The 16,318-nt window shown below is 38.1% G+C and overlaps 1 protein-coding gene across 1 annotated transcript in view; it reads right to left on the minus strand.

Annotated features, from left to right (window-relative positions):
• Window positions 1-16,318, minus strand: part of LOC311210619 (von Willebrand factor D and EGF domain-containing protein-like) — a gene marked incomplete at both ends in the record, with an annotated part of 180,403 nt that overhangs the window by 104,391 nt on the left and 59,694 nt on the right. Inside the window, 4 exons of the mRNA XM_084288620.1 lie at window positions 579-757; window positions 3,755-4,025; window positions 10,893-10,966; window positions 13,645-13,862. Of these exons, the coding sequence (XP_084144746.1) occupies window positions 579-757; window positions 3,755-4,025; window positions 10,893-10,966; window positions 13,645-13,862 (742 nt within the window). The remainder of the gene's footprint in view (window positions 1-578; window positions 758-3,754; window positions 4,026-10,892; window positions 10,967-13,644; window positions 13,863-16,318) is intronic.

The raw sequence follows: 16,318 nt of genomic DNA on the forward strand, positions 1-16,318 counted from the left end.
AGGGACAGGGACAGGGACAGGGACAGGGACAGGGACAGGGACATGTCAGAGTGCCAGGCTCCTGGCTTTAGTTCCAGACCATGGAATTTTTTTTGAGCTCACCATCATCATTAACAGAGTAGATATTAACTTTTAGCATGGTACATATATTACCACACTTTGTCAAAATGTAACATTTAATCTATACTCACATATTGCAATTAGTGTTCAGGAATAAAAGAACAAGGGAAATACCAAACCCTTAATTAATCCCTATTGTCAGTTATCTACATTTTCCAGTGCGGGTGAGAACTGCATCTTTTTTTAACAGCTGAGTGGGATCTTAACACAGCTGTTAAGTTGACATCACTTGTGAATATAAACTTCTCCTCAGTAACTGCTTATGTGCATTGTGCTGACTGAAAAATAAGCCACCATGCTGTTCGGATGGTAATGGGCCTCCAGGCTTCCTTTGCTTGATGAAGCAGATCTCTCTGCCAGGTCATTAGGGGAGTACATAATGAAATTAACGTATCAACATCCCTGGATTTAGTGCTAGAGAAACATCTCCCGGTCTGGGATCCTCTCTCACTTTGTACCTCCACTCTTCTACGAAGTCTTCCTCAGGCACATTGCTCAAGTCGTTGTGACTGATCCCATCAAAGAGGCCACACAAACCTCTGGTGTTGTTGAAGTCACTGCTCGGCGTCCTTACTGTCAAGCCCATTCCCCACTCGCTCACATCAGCTCGAACAAATGCTCCTGAAGGGAACAGGATCTGAAGAGGCAGAAAAAAAAACACAGTGAATTGAAGCCATTACCAGACTTTTTATGCAATAAAAAATGTCCCTTTTTATAAACAAAGATATCAAGGTAAGACATTGGCAATGCCGGTGGTAATTTAAGATCACTTAGATGCACTATAAATATTTATATGTGCTATTATTTAGCTTGCTTTCAAATTTTACGGTGCTACTGTCTGACAATGTTACATAAATATAAACTGCACGAGTACTTTCTTTTTAAATTAATAATTACATTCATTGAAGTTTTCCCACTGGTAAGTTACCAGCTAATTTTTGAAGCAACTTCCATGACAATAAGACTACCCTTGTGTCTTTGCCTGGGAAATCATTTCTTTTAGATAAACTGCCAAGTCTGAAAAACAGCTTTCTTCCCTCTGAAAAATCGTTTCATTTTCCAAGGCTGGATTACCCAGAAAATGATTGTGTTTTAAAGTGGATAAAGCAATTTTCTCATTAAAGAACTTCTGGTAGGCTTACACTGACCTTTAAAAGAAAAAAAATCTTGAGGGTAAGACAAAGAACTAGCTGTGTGGATAATGGATTTTTCAGATTGGTGGTCCAACCAAAAAAAAAAAAAAAAAAAAAAAAAGTATAAATCTGTTCAACTGAAATGTATTTTTGTTTGTTTGTTTTATTTTTCTAGGTAAAAAGAAAATGATTGTGAAACTGATCCATGCCAAGAGTGGGAGCGAGAGCACTCTATCCTGATAAGTAATCTTACTAGTTTGTTTGATCCAAAATTAAATGTTTTCTGATATTTTTTAAAAGTACATTAAATAGTTGGAAACTTTTCATTACAGTAATTTCAAAATAATTATCTTACTTTTTTTAAGTCACCCCTGGCTGAGAATAATTGATTCAACCTACTAATGCCCATTGCTTTCTTTCCAATTGTTTTTAGGTCCCTTATAATCTCTTCCAAACCAAATCTATTCATGCTTGTGAGAAGTGTTTAACTTAAATTTGTATTTCTGTTTTGGAATCCAACTTTTGCATTTCGCAATAAATAACACTCTTGTCCATTTTAGTTTCACAGTCCTCATTTCAACAAGGAGAATACTTTTTGTGGAAGCCTGTGCATGCCCTCCTGGTTCAGTTGAGACAAGCAGCAGAGTTCTGCTGACAAAAAGAGCTGTGGACACTGTACAGTCAACACAAGCCCTCTGTGTTTTGACTGGGGCAATCAAAGCATTAGCTTTGGTGAATAATGAAAATCATCAGGTAAAACCAGCTCTCAGAGTACATCAGAAGGTCTTGGTTGTACCTCCACCTTGGCTATAAGTCTCATTTATAAGTAACATTTTTTTTTTATTTTTTTAAGGGGATGAGGAGAAAACTCCAATGACTTGATGATTTGATTACTTTTATTTATTTATTTATTGTGGTCGTTTAATAAATAGATCAGGAGGACTGCAGTTGACATAGTGCTGGGTAGTATTTGGTTTCCTCCTTCAGATAAACATGTGCCTTCTAATTAAATGCTTTACTACCAGGAGGAGCATCTCCCACAAGGCTGTCTATAAAATCCTTGCTGTCAGGACTGAATGAGCTGTTTCAGCCTTCTGTACTGCATGGATGGATATTTCCAGGTGTGGATTTCTTTTCAGAGGGCTGCAACCCTTCCTTTCCTGCTGCTCCTGGGCAAGGCAAGCCATCTGCCACAAAGGACCTACCAACAGCCCATGTTTTCCTAAATCACATGGATGTAACATTGCTGATTGGGACGGTGAAGAAGATTTTTTTGAGACCTAAGCTTAGAGCGATAGGTAGTAACAGGCTGCTGAAAGCTGCTACAGAAAGGTGTAACAGCCTCATTCCAAGCAGCAGCCTTGCATGATGCAGGAGAACCTGCTCCTATCCTGTGCAAGGCTGATGAAGGACAAATGCTGAGCAAATTGAGGTGCACTGCTCACAGTGGTGCCATCAGGGACCATATTCATTGCCTACAATTCCTACAGATTCCCATTCAGATCAGGTAAGGATTCTCATTCATGGCCTGGAGGTGTCCTATTTTATTTTAAACACAAAGGAAATCAGTGAAATTTACACAAGGTGTAAATGAGGATAGGGATTCCTTGCTACAATTATGCTAGTAATAAAACAGTAATTATATTGCATTCAGTTGCAAAATGAAATGACAGCTTGTTTCCTGCTTTTTCTCTATTCTATAATTAACAGATTTTCAATTACTACCTCATCAAGATCTTTTCCAAGTGAGATCACAAGGACAGCCAAACACAGGCACTCCCTGGCATTGTTCTGGCTCTGCTGTGGACCTATCTTCACCCAAAATGTCTCCTGGCAATAAATCTCGATGACAAAAGTTTACGATAAAATTATCTTCTTGGATGTATTTTGTGCCTCTTCTTCTCACCAACCCCACTGGTGCAGCCTGCTCTTATTCTTCCAGTGATTTCACTGGATTAGTGTGGATAAATGATATCCATGCAAAATTTGTAATGGCCATATAATTTTTTAGGCAAATACTTTAAATTACAGCAAATGTTGCACATTTGCAGCCCATTTCCATGGCTTCTGGGGGCTATCTGTATCTGGCTAACATTGTATTTTTCTTACACTGTAAAACTACATTATTCTGCTACCTGTGATCTTTCCTTGAATATTTATATCAGAAAGATCTGCAAAGAAATTTGCTTTATGTGATGTGGTTAGGTAGTACCCAGCACAAGTGAACTGAGAGTGGCTCGCCAATAAGTAAGCAACAATATTGGCACTTGGATATGCCTCTAAGAAATTTCCAGAGATATTTGTTTTGTTTTCTCTTGCAGTTGGTTAAACCAAAACTTCAACCCGCTTCTTCCCTGCATCTCATTTTTTTTGGTACATTTTGCTGCAGGCACTTCTCATGCCTTCAGATAGATATTTTTGCAGCAACTTCATTAATAATTCAGAAATATTAAACTGGCATTTTTAAGAACAGCAACAAGAGTACTCAAACATCCACATACTGTGATTTTTCTCCCTCCGTAGGCCTTTAGGATTTTGACCTGTGGCGATGCCCCAGTGCTGCGGATGGCGAGCTGTGGCCTAGTTTCCTGAGAATGGCCATTGCAGGAGTCCAGCATGACGACGTCGTCCCCCTCTCGCGCAGCCACCCCACAGTTGCAGGCCGTGGCGGATCGGAGGCCTCCACAGTCCCACTGCCGAACGTGCACTTCGAACGCCCGCGATGTGCTCTGGCACAAAAGGAAGGTGCCGATTTTGTAATTATCGTAACGCCTAAATGATGACAAACAAAACCAGGATTTAGAGACCCAATGCATCCACCCAGAGTGACTGTCTGTGCCCCTCCGGCATCGTGGCTGGCTTGGAAGAAGGGGAAGATCCAGGTGCGGGGAAGCATTTCTCCAGCACCATAAGCAGGCTGTAGCTGTCACCATTATTAGCTGGGAGTGCAAAAGAATTCATGTGAAAACCTGGTCCCTGTCTGCGAGCTGCTGCTATGGCAACGGGCATGGATAAAAAGGATAAACATTTGATAAAAGCAAACGGGAAGAAGTCCCTGCCTCCAGGCCTTAATAAATATGTTTTGGTTCTAACTGGATGCTTTACAGCATGATATTCTTCAAAGCAAAATCAGTGCTCAGATAACCTCTTCTGTGACTAATCACCAACTTTTACAAGTCTGACTGTGGCTGGGCAAATATTTCATGTGAAAAACTGGGCTTCTACTGAAAACCCATTAAAACAAAGTTGGTTCCTCCCCAACAACTTCATAGTAAGCATACCTTCTGCTCTAAATGGATCGTCAATCGGAGCACTGCTGTGTGTGGAACAATTCAGTACTTCCATTCTTCTCTGTACAAAAAATCCTTGTTCCATGTGAGGCCACGGGCAAAATAATTTTGGATGTGTTTCCCTTGGCCAAGGCCAGATCCAAATCCTCATGACCACAGAAAGTGCTAGTAGGTTTTCCAAACTAGGGACCTGCAAAATCCTTTTCCTCTACTTGTTCAGGTCTTTCTCCTTACACCAGAGCAGATTTTATTTTATTTATTTATTTATTTATACTCTAGTTTATTTCCTGATGTATAAAGTTAAAGAAAGCAGTAGCTGCATATTTTATATATGTTGCTGGAGATTTCTGCATACAAGCCAGCAGCTAACATCTTTAAAAGCAGTGGATTCTTCTTCCTTTACAGGCACTGCATTTATTTTTAAACATGATTTTTAGGAAATTAAGCATAATGGAAACTAAGCCATAAGCTTATAATAATAAGCATTATTGTTTTCTACAGTAAAAAGGAAAATGCAAAAAGGAACATACAAAAAAATAAAATCAACCACTAAACTAAGTAACAGGATTATTTTTAAGCAGTGTCATAAAAACATCGATGTTTTTGCATTCTGTTAATGTATTCTATACAGGCGAGAAAATAATTTGTTTCATTTTGGCTCAAGAACAAAGAAATTTTAATATGTATATATCTGCATTTTATTTCTCTCCAGAATAAAATCCATAGAAAAATATGTAGCTTAAAACACAGCAAGAATTTAAACTCCAACTGCTTTTCTCTGCAAGAAACCACATTTGACATTATACTTCATCTTAAAAAAACTTAGTGAAGTTGGCCATAAAACGATATGATTTTGAATGCTTTTGTCTCATCTTATTTTCTAATCAGGTATATAAATCCTAAGTGTGCAGTGCAGATGCTGCTGCTCAGACTGATTAGAACTAAGGACAACAGAAAAAAAAAAGTTAGTCTCTTAACATCAAGAACTAATTCTGTTTGGACCTCTACACAGAGAAGACTGAGGAGCCAGGAAATTTAATGAGAGTGACCTTCCACAGTTCCCTTCAACAGACCTTTCAACAGGAAGAGCCTAACAGGAAAGGTATTTAGAGAGGCTGATGGAACATAATGCCTCAAAATGGCTGTATCCAGACTAATCAGGTGTGTCTGGTAAATAAGACTGTATTAGCATACACATATAAATATCATTCCAGCAATGGGAGTTTAATAAGCACTGCTTAATAAGCGTTGACAGTGGACTGAATCCAGCTCTCTTGGAAGTCACTTAGCGTCCTTCAATTAAGTCATGACATAGATTGCATGGCACATAACAAACAGTAACGTGTCTAAATTGAAGCTTTCAGCTGCCTTTGAATTACACAAATGGGTAATTGAATGTAATCAGGTAAATTTTTGTGATGTTTATACAACTGTAATTGTGATAATGATTCTTTGGACAACATTTGAGAAATCAGGTTGCAGCCTTGTGAAACTAAAAGCACAAAGGAATGTTACTGGGGCTCTTGCAAGAGGGAGCTCTGCATATTCTTTGTGAACAGACACTACAAACTGTGTCAGAATTGCTCTCCATTGTAAATTACCCCATTCTGCTTCCCTGTCTATGGCAATGAGTGTAGTGGATGTAAAGTATGTACTCTCCCCATGTATGTGTTTGGGTTGTTTTTCAAGGACTGCATCAAATTCTTGTCCCATCGTGAAGTCATAGCTCAAGTTGTGCTCTAAATGTGAGAATTATAATATGCTCATAAGTCTTTTGATATGACAATAAGATGCTATAGGAATCATTTCTCTTGGTTCACGATAAATGAGGGACAGAAGGAAATAGAAAAATCCTCACTTCCAGTAACGTTAAACTAACTAATGCAATGTGCTTAATATTCACCAAGCTACCTTTTTATTAATTTTTATTATTCACTAATTATTGTGACTGTTCCTACAGTTTTTCTATCACAGTTCTGTCACCAAATCATTTATTTTTCTTGTGTTCCTCTGAGCTCCCTCTTTCCTTATGAGTGAAAACTCTTTTATACTAGTTGTGACCCTAGGAAGAAGCGGGTGATGCTGAAGGATGTTCTCTGGTTTCAGAGTACTCATTACTAAGGAGCAGCTCTGTTATTCTCAAAGAGTAAAGCTGCTGGGTTATGTTCAGCAGCCAGTGTATGCTTGGGGATGTGTAAATTTCTACAGACTATCAAGAAAGAACAGCCCTCTGGGAGGGCTGCTCATGCCCAGGACTTAGTTGTGGGCTGCCGTGATGAATGCCATTAAAACCAACCATAAGCATGAAGTTTTGCAAGCTGGGGATTTTGTCACTCTGCAGGAAATAGTGCCATTCACCCTGCAATAATATTGATGGATGGATTGATGTAAATTTTTGAGAAAGCTCAAAAAAAAAAAAAGTAAAATGGAAAATAACGTGAATGATATATATAGTTCACCAATCAAGAAGTATTTCCCTTTTTATATTTTACCTTAAAAGGATATTCTCCACATTTAGTTTTAAGCTAATACTTCATGTTTAAGAACCTACAATTTATGTCATGAAAAGCTTTTATATTTATAATGTGCCATAACTAATAATGAGGGGTATACTTTTGCTTTACCAGGCTTTCACATTTGTTTAATTTAGAAGCTACTTTGCTATAAAAGGAAGAGCTCTCTCTGGATTTTAGCTAGTATAATTAATGCCGTTTTACATCGATGCACCAATATACATAAATTGATTGTGCTTACGCTGTAAAATACAACACATTCTTCTTTGATTTTCAGTCACTTCTTTTGGTCAAAAGACTAGAATGATTACAAGATAAATATTTCTACAGAAACATTAGCCAGAGGCATAGCAAAGGGGAGTGCTATCATTAGAAGTGTGTTAGGTATTTCAGTTATATAAAGAACAATGAGCTACCTCAGATGGGAGTTCACTATGTCAAATTAAACAAACAAATTAATTAATTAATTAATTAAAACACATTGAAATTGAAAATATATCTATAATATAAATATATATATAATATATATATATAGAAGTTACAAAAGGAAGTATTATTGTGAAATCTCACAAAATAACTTACAATTTAGAAGTGACCATAGGAAAATTTTGCTGCCAAAAAGCACATCAATATCTTCTGGTCTTTTGTTTTTCATACCATTTTTCATTTTCTTCCACTTTAAAGCTGCTAAATAAACTATTTATATTTTTTTTTAAGTTAAGCTAAACTTAACTTAAAAAGTTAAACTAAATTTTAATGAGCATTGTTTTTCATTTAAGTTTTCTATTTTTGTGTCTGCTTTCATGCTTGTTTGTCTCCACTGTGTATTTTTTCTTCTTTTCACCATTTTTAGTAGGAAAGTGAAAAAAGGTAAGCAAATCTAAGAAAGGTAGGAGTGTGTTTACGTGCATGCCTATTTGCATAGAAAACACTCCTACTGTTTTGCTCTTGGCAATGCTCCCCATCTTCAGACTTTCTTTTGCTTTCCTTATGACAGTTCTTTATACAGCCATCCCCAGGACTCCACGGAGAGAGGATGGAAAATGCACCACAGGGACAATTGACTACTACCTGTCCACGGCAGCTCTGCCTACAACATTTTGACCTTAGAGTCTGCTGTATCCTGGTAAGCTGACCTACAGGATTCTAGATAAAGTGGTGGAACAAATTGATTTCCTTGAGTTATATTGCTTAATGGATGTTCTTCTGTTGATCTCAGAGGTAGTTTTGGTAGTTTCTTTATTAAGCTTTGTTTGCTGCCATCTTTGTAGCCATGCAGAGATGAGAAAAGGGTGTTTTCAATGTTTCCTCTCTCCCCTGTGTACTGTTCTTACCTGACCTGTGTCTACCGATCACTTAGAGGTGATATAGCTCCTGATGCTGAAAAGCATCCATTCATCCTATTTACCTATTGCTTCCTAGTCCCTAGGAGAAGTTTCTCTCTCTCTCTCTCTCTCTCTCTTTTTATTTTTTATTATTATTTTATTTTATTTTATCTTCCTTTTTTCAACGGTTGACAATCTGCAGATTGGTCTGAAACATTTTTTTTTTTTTTTATTGCAGAACTCTCATATGGTTTCTTGTGTCCACAGTTGTTTGTGCAATTATTCCATATTCACAGTACCAAATGCACCCCACATTTCAAATACAGTTTCCCACCACATACCCTTTCATGAAACAGGGAAATGCTTCTATTGCATAACTCCGTGTCTACATCTGTGTCTACCTTTATCTATAGGCTGTAGGTTTGTATCAATAGAAACACAGGAACTGCATTCCCCACTCCTTATATACAGAGCTTTAAAATCATTTGATAATATGTTAAAGTTTTTTTGGATAGGCAGACAGAGAAGTTGCTTAACTGACATCTAATAGTGTAGCATAATCATTACAATAATTGAAAGAGAAATTATTTACAATAATAAATGGGAATATAAGTAGGAGTAATGGGACTGTGAAATGATGGGTAAGAAACTTGGCTGAATATCAAATGATATATCTTAGTGAAATAACCTGGTTATTGAGATGGCAAAAGCCCCATCACTTGGCTCATTTAAAGCTATACTGGACAGAGCAGTAATGAATGCCCACAGCGAAAAAATGTGAGGTTATCAAGGGGCCAGGTATTCCTGGGACTTTTCTGTTTCAGAGTTGTGTGACTCAGAGGCATGGTGCCACAGAAGGACAGGCATTTCCAAACTGCTTGTGTTTAAATGGAATTGTAAATTGCTTAGAATTAGAAGTATTTCCATGTGCTGTAAGTAACAGAGCTCCAAAATGAGTTACTGAAATAAAATTTCTGTTTTATTTTAGACCTTTTGCCCATGGAAGCTATGTAAAATTGTTCTACATGGCTGATAGTATTCCCCCATTCCAAAAAGCCATTTTCAGTAATTTATGACTTCCTAAATACAACAAGCTGTCAGGTCCCTGTCCAGCCTTGGCCCTAAATCAGAACAGAATATTTTAAAACATAAATATACAAAGAGTTTTTAAATAATATTCTGATCTCATGTAATACACAGAGTCAAAATAATGGTGAATACCAAGAGGCACATAAATGTCTGTGTACCACTTTTTCTTCCCCATTTTCTTTATACTGAGAAGCCAAACTTGCACGAAATAAGTGCTTGAACACATTGGAGATGGCATATAGCAAAAGGAGGAGGGAAACTAGAAAGTCCCAGGTGTGCAGAGCTAATCTCCTAGCTCAGACTACCCAGTTTATGCAACATCTTTATTTGAGGCAGATGTGTAGCCTTTAACAGAGCCACTGTCTTTCTCATTCATTTCATCGAGAGATTTCTGCAGTTTTGACGTCATTTCAGAGTTCATGTTCTGACAAATATATGCTTCTGCCTCCAGAGCATGCTGGATTGAAATTGGGACATTAGGATATCGAAATTAGAATATCACGCCTGCCGAGCCCCTGTGGACGATATGCTCATAAAGTCATTATCTGTGCCATTAGGAGGTTAACGGCGGAATGACAAAACTGGAATGTGATCTGAAATATTAGTAACTTTACTTCAAACATACCAGATGTAAACTTTAAAAACTGTCTGTTGTATTTCATAGCTAGGGTAGAGTGCAGGTTTCCAAACATAAAGATACCACGTTTGGATCACTAAGTTTTTAAGCAATTATGTAGGAGCACATCTGTACATTATAGGAGGATGAACAACTTCAGTTTTGCAATATTTTTGCATAATTTCCCTGAAATTTGCCAGTCATAATTTCTGGACTTCTTTTGCCTGAGACAGCAGAACCATTTTTATCATGTTTTGGTTGTGATTATGACTGTCAGCTCCATGCAGAGATATAGCCATGAGTAAACTAGACCTGGAAGTAGATAGGAGAATGCAAGAGCATATTTGGGCTGAATGAATTTGTGTCAGGTATTACTAAACTGTCAGGAACAACATGGGCTATTTGCGCAAGATGTGCTTCTACAGGGACAAGATGGCTCACCTGGGTGGAACTGGGGTGTCTCTAACACCACGCCACATGACACAGAAACCCTCTCAAAGTCATTAATGTTGGTTTTGTTTGAAGAAAATTTTGGAGTCTGACCTTGAGCTTGTAAAAATAAAAACCTCTCAAAACCTCTCAAAACCGTTGCAGGTTCAAAATGAATCCTTTTCCCATCCTTTTGTTAAAATGAATATAAACAGCTGGAAGGAAAACATGTATGTTACTCAGGCACTACATTAATCATTATAAGCAAACTAGTACAATGCTTTTTTGGTATTCTAATGTAAAGCCAAATGCATGCTATATCCAGAAACTGAAAACTGCAGTAATCGAGCCAAATTATTTCAAAGTAGAATACTCACCATCCATCAAATGTGATAATGTGTGGATCAGTGAAAGAGTAGCAGTTCCCTGTTGGGAGGTCTCGAACTGTGACCTAGTTAAAATGAAATGCGTAATGAATACAGTCTACACAGCAGTTTTTCTTCATTACCGCTCCTCACAAAACATTAGGGGCAGGATTCATGTGTCAAGTACAAACTAAAATCTGACTTCTAAAACATAATTGTGGATGGGTACAAAATAGGCTTTGCTTTCAAACAACTGAGTTTAATCCCATGCAATATGGGAGTTCAAAGTGCTTCTATTCTACCAGATGTAATGCACTGTGTAGCTGGTAAAAAGCAAACCTTTTGTATTAAACTTCTTTGCTAAGAAGTAGATCATTCACTGAAATTATCAAGAGAGTAGAGTGCTCATTAAATTGTACTAATTTTAATGCCTAAAGGATTGTATAAGGTATGCTGTAATTAAGTAGCATTAGCATATTTTAGCAGTAGTCACTGTCTGTCCCCTAGCTTGACCTTAAATTTCCTGATACAGCATGTGAATGTCTGATTTGTAAATTTTATGTGAACATTATCAATTGGGTACTGGTGACAAGGACACAAATTAAGCTGGTGGAGCTGTCTGCTTTTGGCACATGAATGAAAGAGGAAAGGATTTACTAGAGCAACAAGGATCATCAGCTTTGGCTCTTGTTACTTGGAAATAAACCAGGTCACAGACAAGGTCTAAGACTCTGGTGACCTGCAAGGAGCAGATATACCTGTGAAAGCCAGAAGTCATGAAATCCCCTTGGGAGTTGCAAGACCTGAATCTCAGGCCCTACTGGGCCTGTACTTCCTCTGCCTCTCAAGATGGCTCCTTGTCATGGCTGTGTACTCTGCTATCCAACCCTCAGAAATGCAAGACTGGGGTGTGCAGCGATTTGCAATACAAAGGGCTCCCAGTCACACTGGTGGGCATGACGAAGTATTATGATTTTTCCATATCCAGCCTGCAGGGCTGATTTCTTGGCCAGGGCTGTTAATTCCTTGCGTGCTTTTTGCCCGTGAGAAATCCAAAGGTGCAATTCAGTTAGTTCTGCCACCATCTGCACAGCAGGGAAGAAGAATGACCACTATATTCTTGTATATTATTTCAGCGACAAAGCAGAATTTAGCTTTTAGGAACAGTGGAGAAATTAAATAAATGAATAAGAGGGTGAAGATAAAACCACAGTACTTGATAAAATTCCTCACCCGAGGCAATACATCATCTGTATTTCAAAATGTCCCTCAACCATCACACAGAGACATTGCTTAGACACCCACAGGTGTCTGGCATCCCAGACTATTAAAGTGATTGTCTGGAGGAATGAAGAACTTAACACCTCTTTGAACAGCTTTTTGATCTGAGGTCAATCGTATCATTTGTGTTTACCAGAGTGATGTAAAGAAGTATCTCTGAATTTTCCCATTTTCTCCATGGCCACAACCTTTTCTGCTCTGCTGTTTTCTTGCATGGTGCTGGCAAAGGATGCAAGTCTCAGTTATAGGCAGCCCTAGTGTACTGAAGAAATCAATTTTTTCAGGTGTCTGAATTTGTCAGAATGTTCTGCCCACCATTTCTGTTCAATTTTCAGATAAATCAAAAATATTTGAGCAAGTCTGAAGGACTATAGACTATGCGGATTTTAATGTATGGATTTCTCCTTGATATGTTGCAGGAGCAGTTTTATATTAATGCCTCTAATTAACTGCAAAGCAGCAATGGGGAAATGGGGGGAATAGAAGGTAATGTCTATTATGTTTTCATAGATCAAGTTTTAACTGAGATAGATTGAATTTATTATTAAAATTGATTAATTCCATTTCACATTTGATACATTTTCATATTTTAATGGAAGCATTCGTAGTTTCCAAGAAAAAAATATGAATATGTGTGTGCACTACATTGAATTATCTGCAATTTCTGATTTAAGAATCTTAAAAAGTGTAAGGGAAGCCTGTGTTGGAGAAGGAAGGAAATAAACACATGCTAGACATTTTACATTTGAAGGCAAAAATTCTTTTGGTCCAATTTAATCTTATCCTACCATGAGTAAATCCACCAGAATCAGGACAGTGAACTTACAGATTTAGCTGGGAGCTTGTTTTCAGTTACTTTAAATGCTCCAGCTTAGATGTTCCAACTGCTCTGAGAGTTTTAGCTGAGTCAAATCTGTCTTCTTGCTTATTCCCCCAGGTGGTGGGATTTTGGCTTTCAGACCTCCCAGCTGAAGCTCTGAACCAGCTCCACAGCCAGCAGGCCAGCTCCTGCTCACCATGCTTCCTGGGCCAGGCTTCCTGCAGGGACAGTGTGGCTAGCCTCCCTGATTGATTCCCATTATCTTTACTTTGCATGCTCTGTACTACGATAAATGAAGAGACAGAACATCTGTGTTGTCAGAGGCATCCTAGAGATTCCTGGAACAGTCACATATTGAACACGGTGATGCTGAACCCTCCTTTTTCATTAGCAAGGTACAGCCTTTCCTCTGCTTTTCTCCAAACCGCTGGCTGGTTACACGTATAATCTATCTGTTGGCCTTACCAATGGACTAATTGAGAATGAAACCTAAATCTGTTAAAGCAAAAAGCTTCACTCTTAGTTTTCAGAGAGGCTGTTTTAGGTTACTGTGCGAACAGTGGTCCACAGGTTTTTATAAGATTAAGGTTTATCATTGCCTCATTTTCTCTGATGCTATACCTCCCATTTAAAATTGTCACATTTTCCATTTTAGGACCTAACCTTCACATCCTTTGGTGTGTGAGCCCTCCAAAGTGAATCTCTCCATCCGGCTGGCTCAGCTCTGATGCGGCTGATGCGGTTCCCATCCTGAGCAAAGTCTGTCACGGCTGTCACCGTCAGCGTGGCTGCTGCACAGCTGCCCTCTGAGCAGGGCATTGGCACCAGGTCCACCTGGCATGCTGAAAGGGCGATGTCTGGCAGCCCTGGTAATTGCCTGTCTAAAATGAACAGGAACACTGAGTCTAACAAGAAATATCCAAACAGTTATCAATCCCATCCAACACAAATACTTTACATTCCAGGACACACACCTGTTGAATTCAGAGAGGTTTTGCGTGAAGATGGTTGCAACTGACTCAGTCTGCCATCCTTTAGCACATATTTTTTTTCCCCTACAGTAGACAACTTACTGAAACTCATCAGTGCTTTTCTGTCCACGGGTGCTAATATTTCTGGAATGACAGTCTTATCTTTATGGGTCCGTGCCCAGGAAATGAAGATGAGTTGTTTTTGTGACAAAGAAAGAGATGAAACTGTGTTTCTGGAAAACATTTATCTTTCACTAGCTTTATTATAACAAGGTATCTGCTGGGAGTTATTTAATTTAAAGCATAGAGAATTTTTGATCTGGAAAGGGAATGTTCTCCAGTCAGTTTTTAGTGAACTTTGGATCCATCATAGGAAGATAAATGCAGCAGATTTGGAGAGCTTTCTCTGTTACTTACTTTTGGTTATACTGTGATGCTGTGCTTTACTTTCTAATCTGTAAAATAATGGGGTTGTGAGATAAATTCACTAAAAGATTGTGGAAAAGTAACAAGTTAATGATGATACTGGCTATGTAGGTATCTGTGATGGGTCGGGAAGTTAAGGATGGTGAATAAAATCAGTATGGCAATGACAACCCAAGTTATTCATGAAGCTTTGCACATCATATATTTCCAAAAGGAACCTTTTCTAGTAGGGCTAGTAGTGTCCATTTCCCTTGAGGATTAACCCTCCATGCTTAAATCCCAGGTAAAAGACAAACCAATCTGCTTGATTTCTCTTACATTGACATTTACTATCATTTTTTATTTATGAACAGTGAATAATAATAGCATTTGGTTCTGATACAGCTGGTCTGCATATCAGATAGTGTCTATCTGCTCCTCAGGAGCAGACTAACCCTTCGTGAGTCCTTTGTTAGGTAAAGAATGAAATCATGGCCCTACCAGGCCATCAGAATCCTGCTGCTGATTTCAGGACTCCTGGCATTTGTGCTAAGTGTTTAGCTTTCTGTCCCAGACCAATATTATCAGCAGATAAGAACAGTGTTATAGAAATGATGGCAATAGAATTAATCAGATATGAAAATAAGTGATTTCCATATAATTTTTCCCATTTGTAGAATTGCTTACTAATTTGTAGTAGATGACATTCAGGAATTTTACAATGGTATTTCTAATGCAATCACATAATCAACATTTTATTCCTTATGGAAAAGACTCATAAAATGTAATTGAAATTAACCCTGTAGAGTTCTATAATAATGGAACTGAAAAACCTACAACTGTTAATAGTACATCATCACTCATTCCAAATCCTTAAAGGATGCCTTACATCTTATAGAAAAGTCCTGGTTTATTTTCAAGGTTTTTGATTCAATTAAATTGGAGGCTTCCATGAAGAATAGTTATTGCTATTACAGTCCCATGAGCTCTGCTCACAACCCAGAACAAAAGTTTAAAATCAAAGAAAATCATCTTGTCAAAATAGCAATGATAAACTTAACAGAAGCTGAACTCCAGTGGCTTTGCTGTGTCTTGGCATTCATTATGATATTGTCTGAACTTAGAGAGATATTTCTGTGCTTGTAATTAGCTTTCTTATCACTTATTCCCTACATAATTAACACAACAGCGTTGTCAGATGGACTCAGTCAGACAAGGAGCTTGTCGGTTAATTTGCTTGGTATAAACGAATCTCAGCTAAAATAGCTTTCATTTTCAATTTATAGCACTGTGACTGGCACTATGTTTTTCAGAAGCCCTCAGCATTCCTTCAGATAAAAAAATGGACCCTACTGACAATAAAGGCTGAAAACAAACCTATGGTTGTACAAACACCCAGCAGTAGGTACTCAACCTTAAGTACATATAGATATCTCAGTTGATCAATACTAGTTCAACTGCCGTCTAAGGAAACAGCCTCAGGGTGGAGTAATCAAAGGTTAGAGTTGGTTATTAGTTTAAGCTACAGAAATGTGTTGATTAAAACTGTTGATTAAAACTGCCTCTGTAACAGCAAACTACTTCAAAGATTAGTTAATTGGTCAAATTTTGACTCCATCCTGGCAAATCTTGCCACCAACACATCATGCCCATTGACAAATTGAAAATAAATCTACTTCTGCAGATCTTGCCTCATCTTTTTCTTCCAGTAAAATGCATGTTGTGGGACTGGAGAAGACCATGGCAACAGGTCAACCTCATTCCAATCTATCTAACTCAAAAATTACCTTGGTAGTTTATGTGACTAATTCTCATTTGATCCCTGTCGGCTGTAGGTTTGGAGGTTGCTTGGAGGTTTCAGGGATATTCCACCACACACGAGCCTGCATTCTTAGCTACCTCAATATCTAAGAAAATCTGTTCCCATGAGCTCAGCAAATGTTTGCCTGATGGACTAGCAG

Source organism: Netta rufina (genome assembly GCF_964035555.1).
Source record: "Netta rufina genome assembly, chromosome: 6".
NCBI lineage: Eukaryota > Metazoa > Chordata > Aves > Anseriformes > Anatidae > Netta > Netta rufina.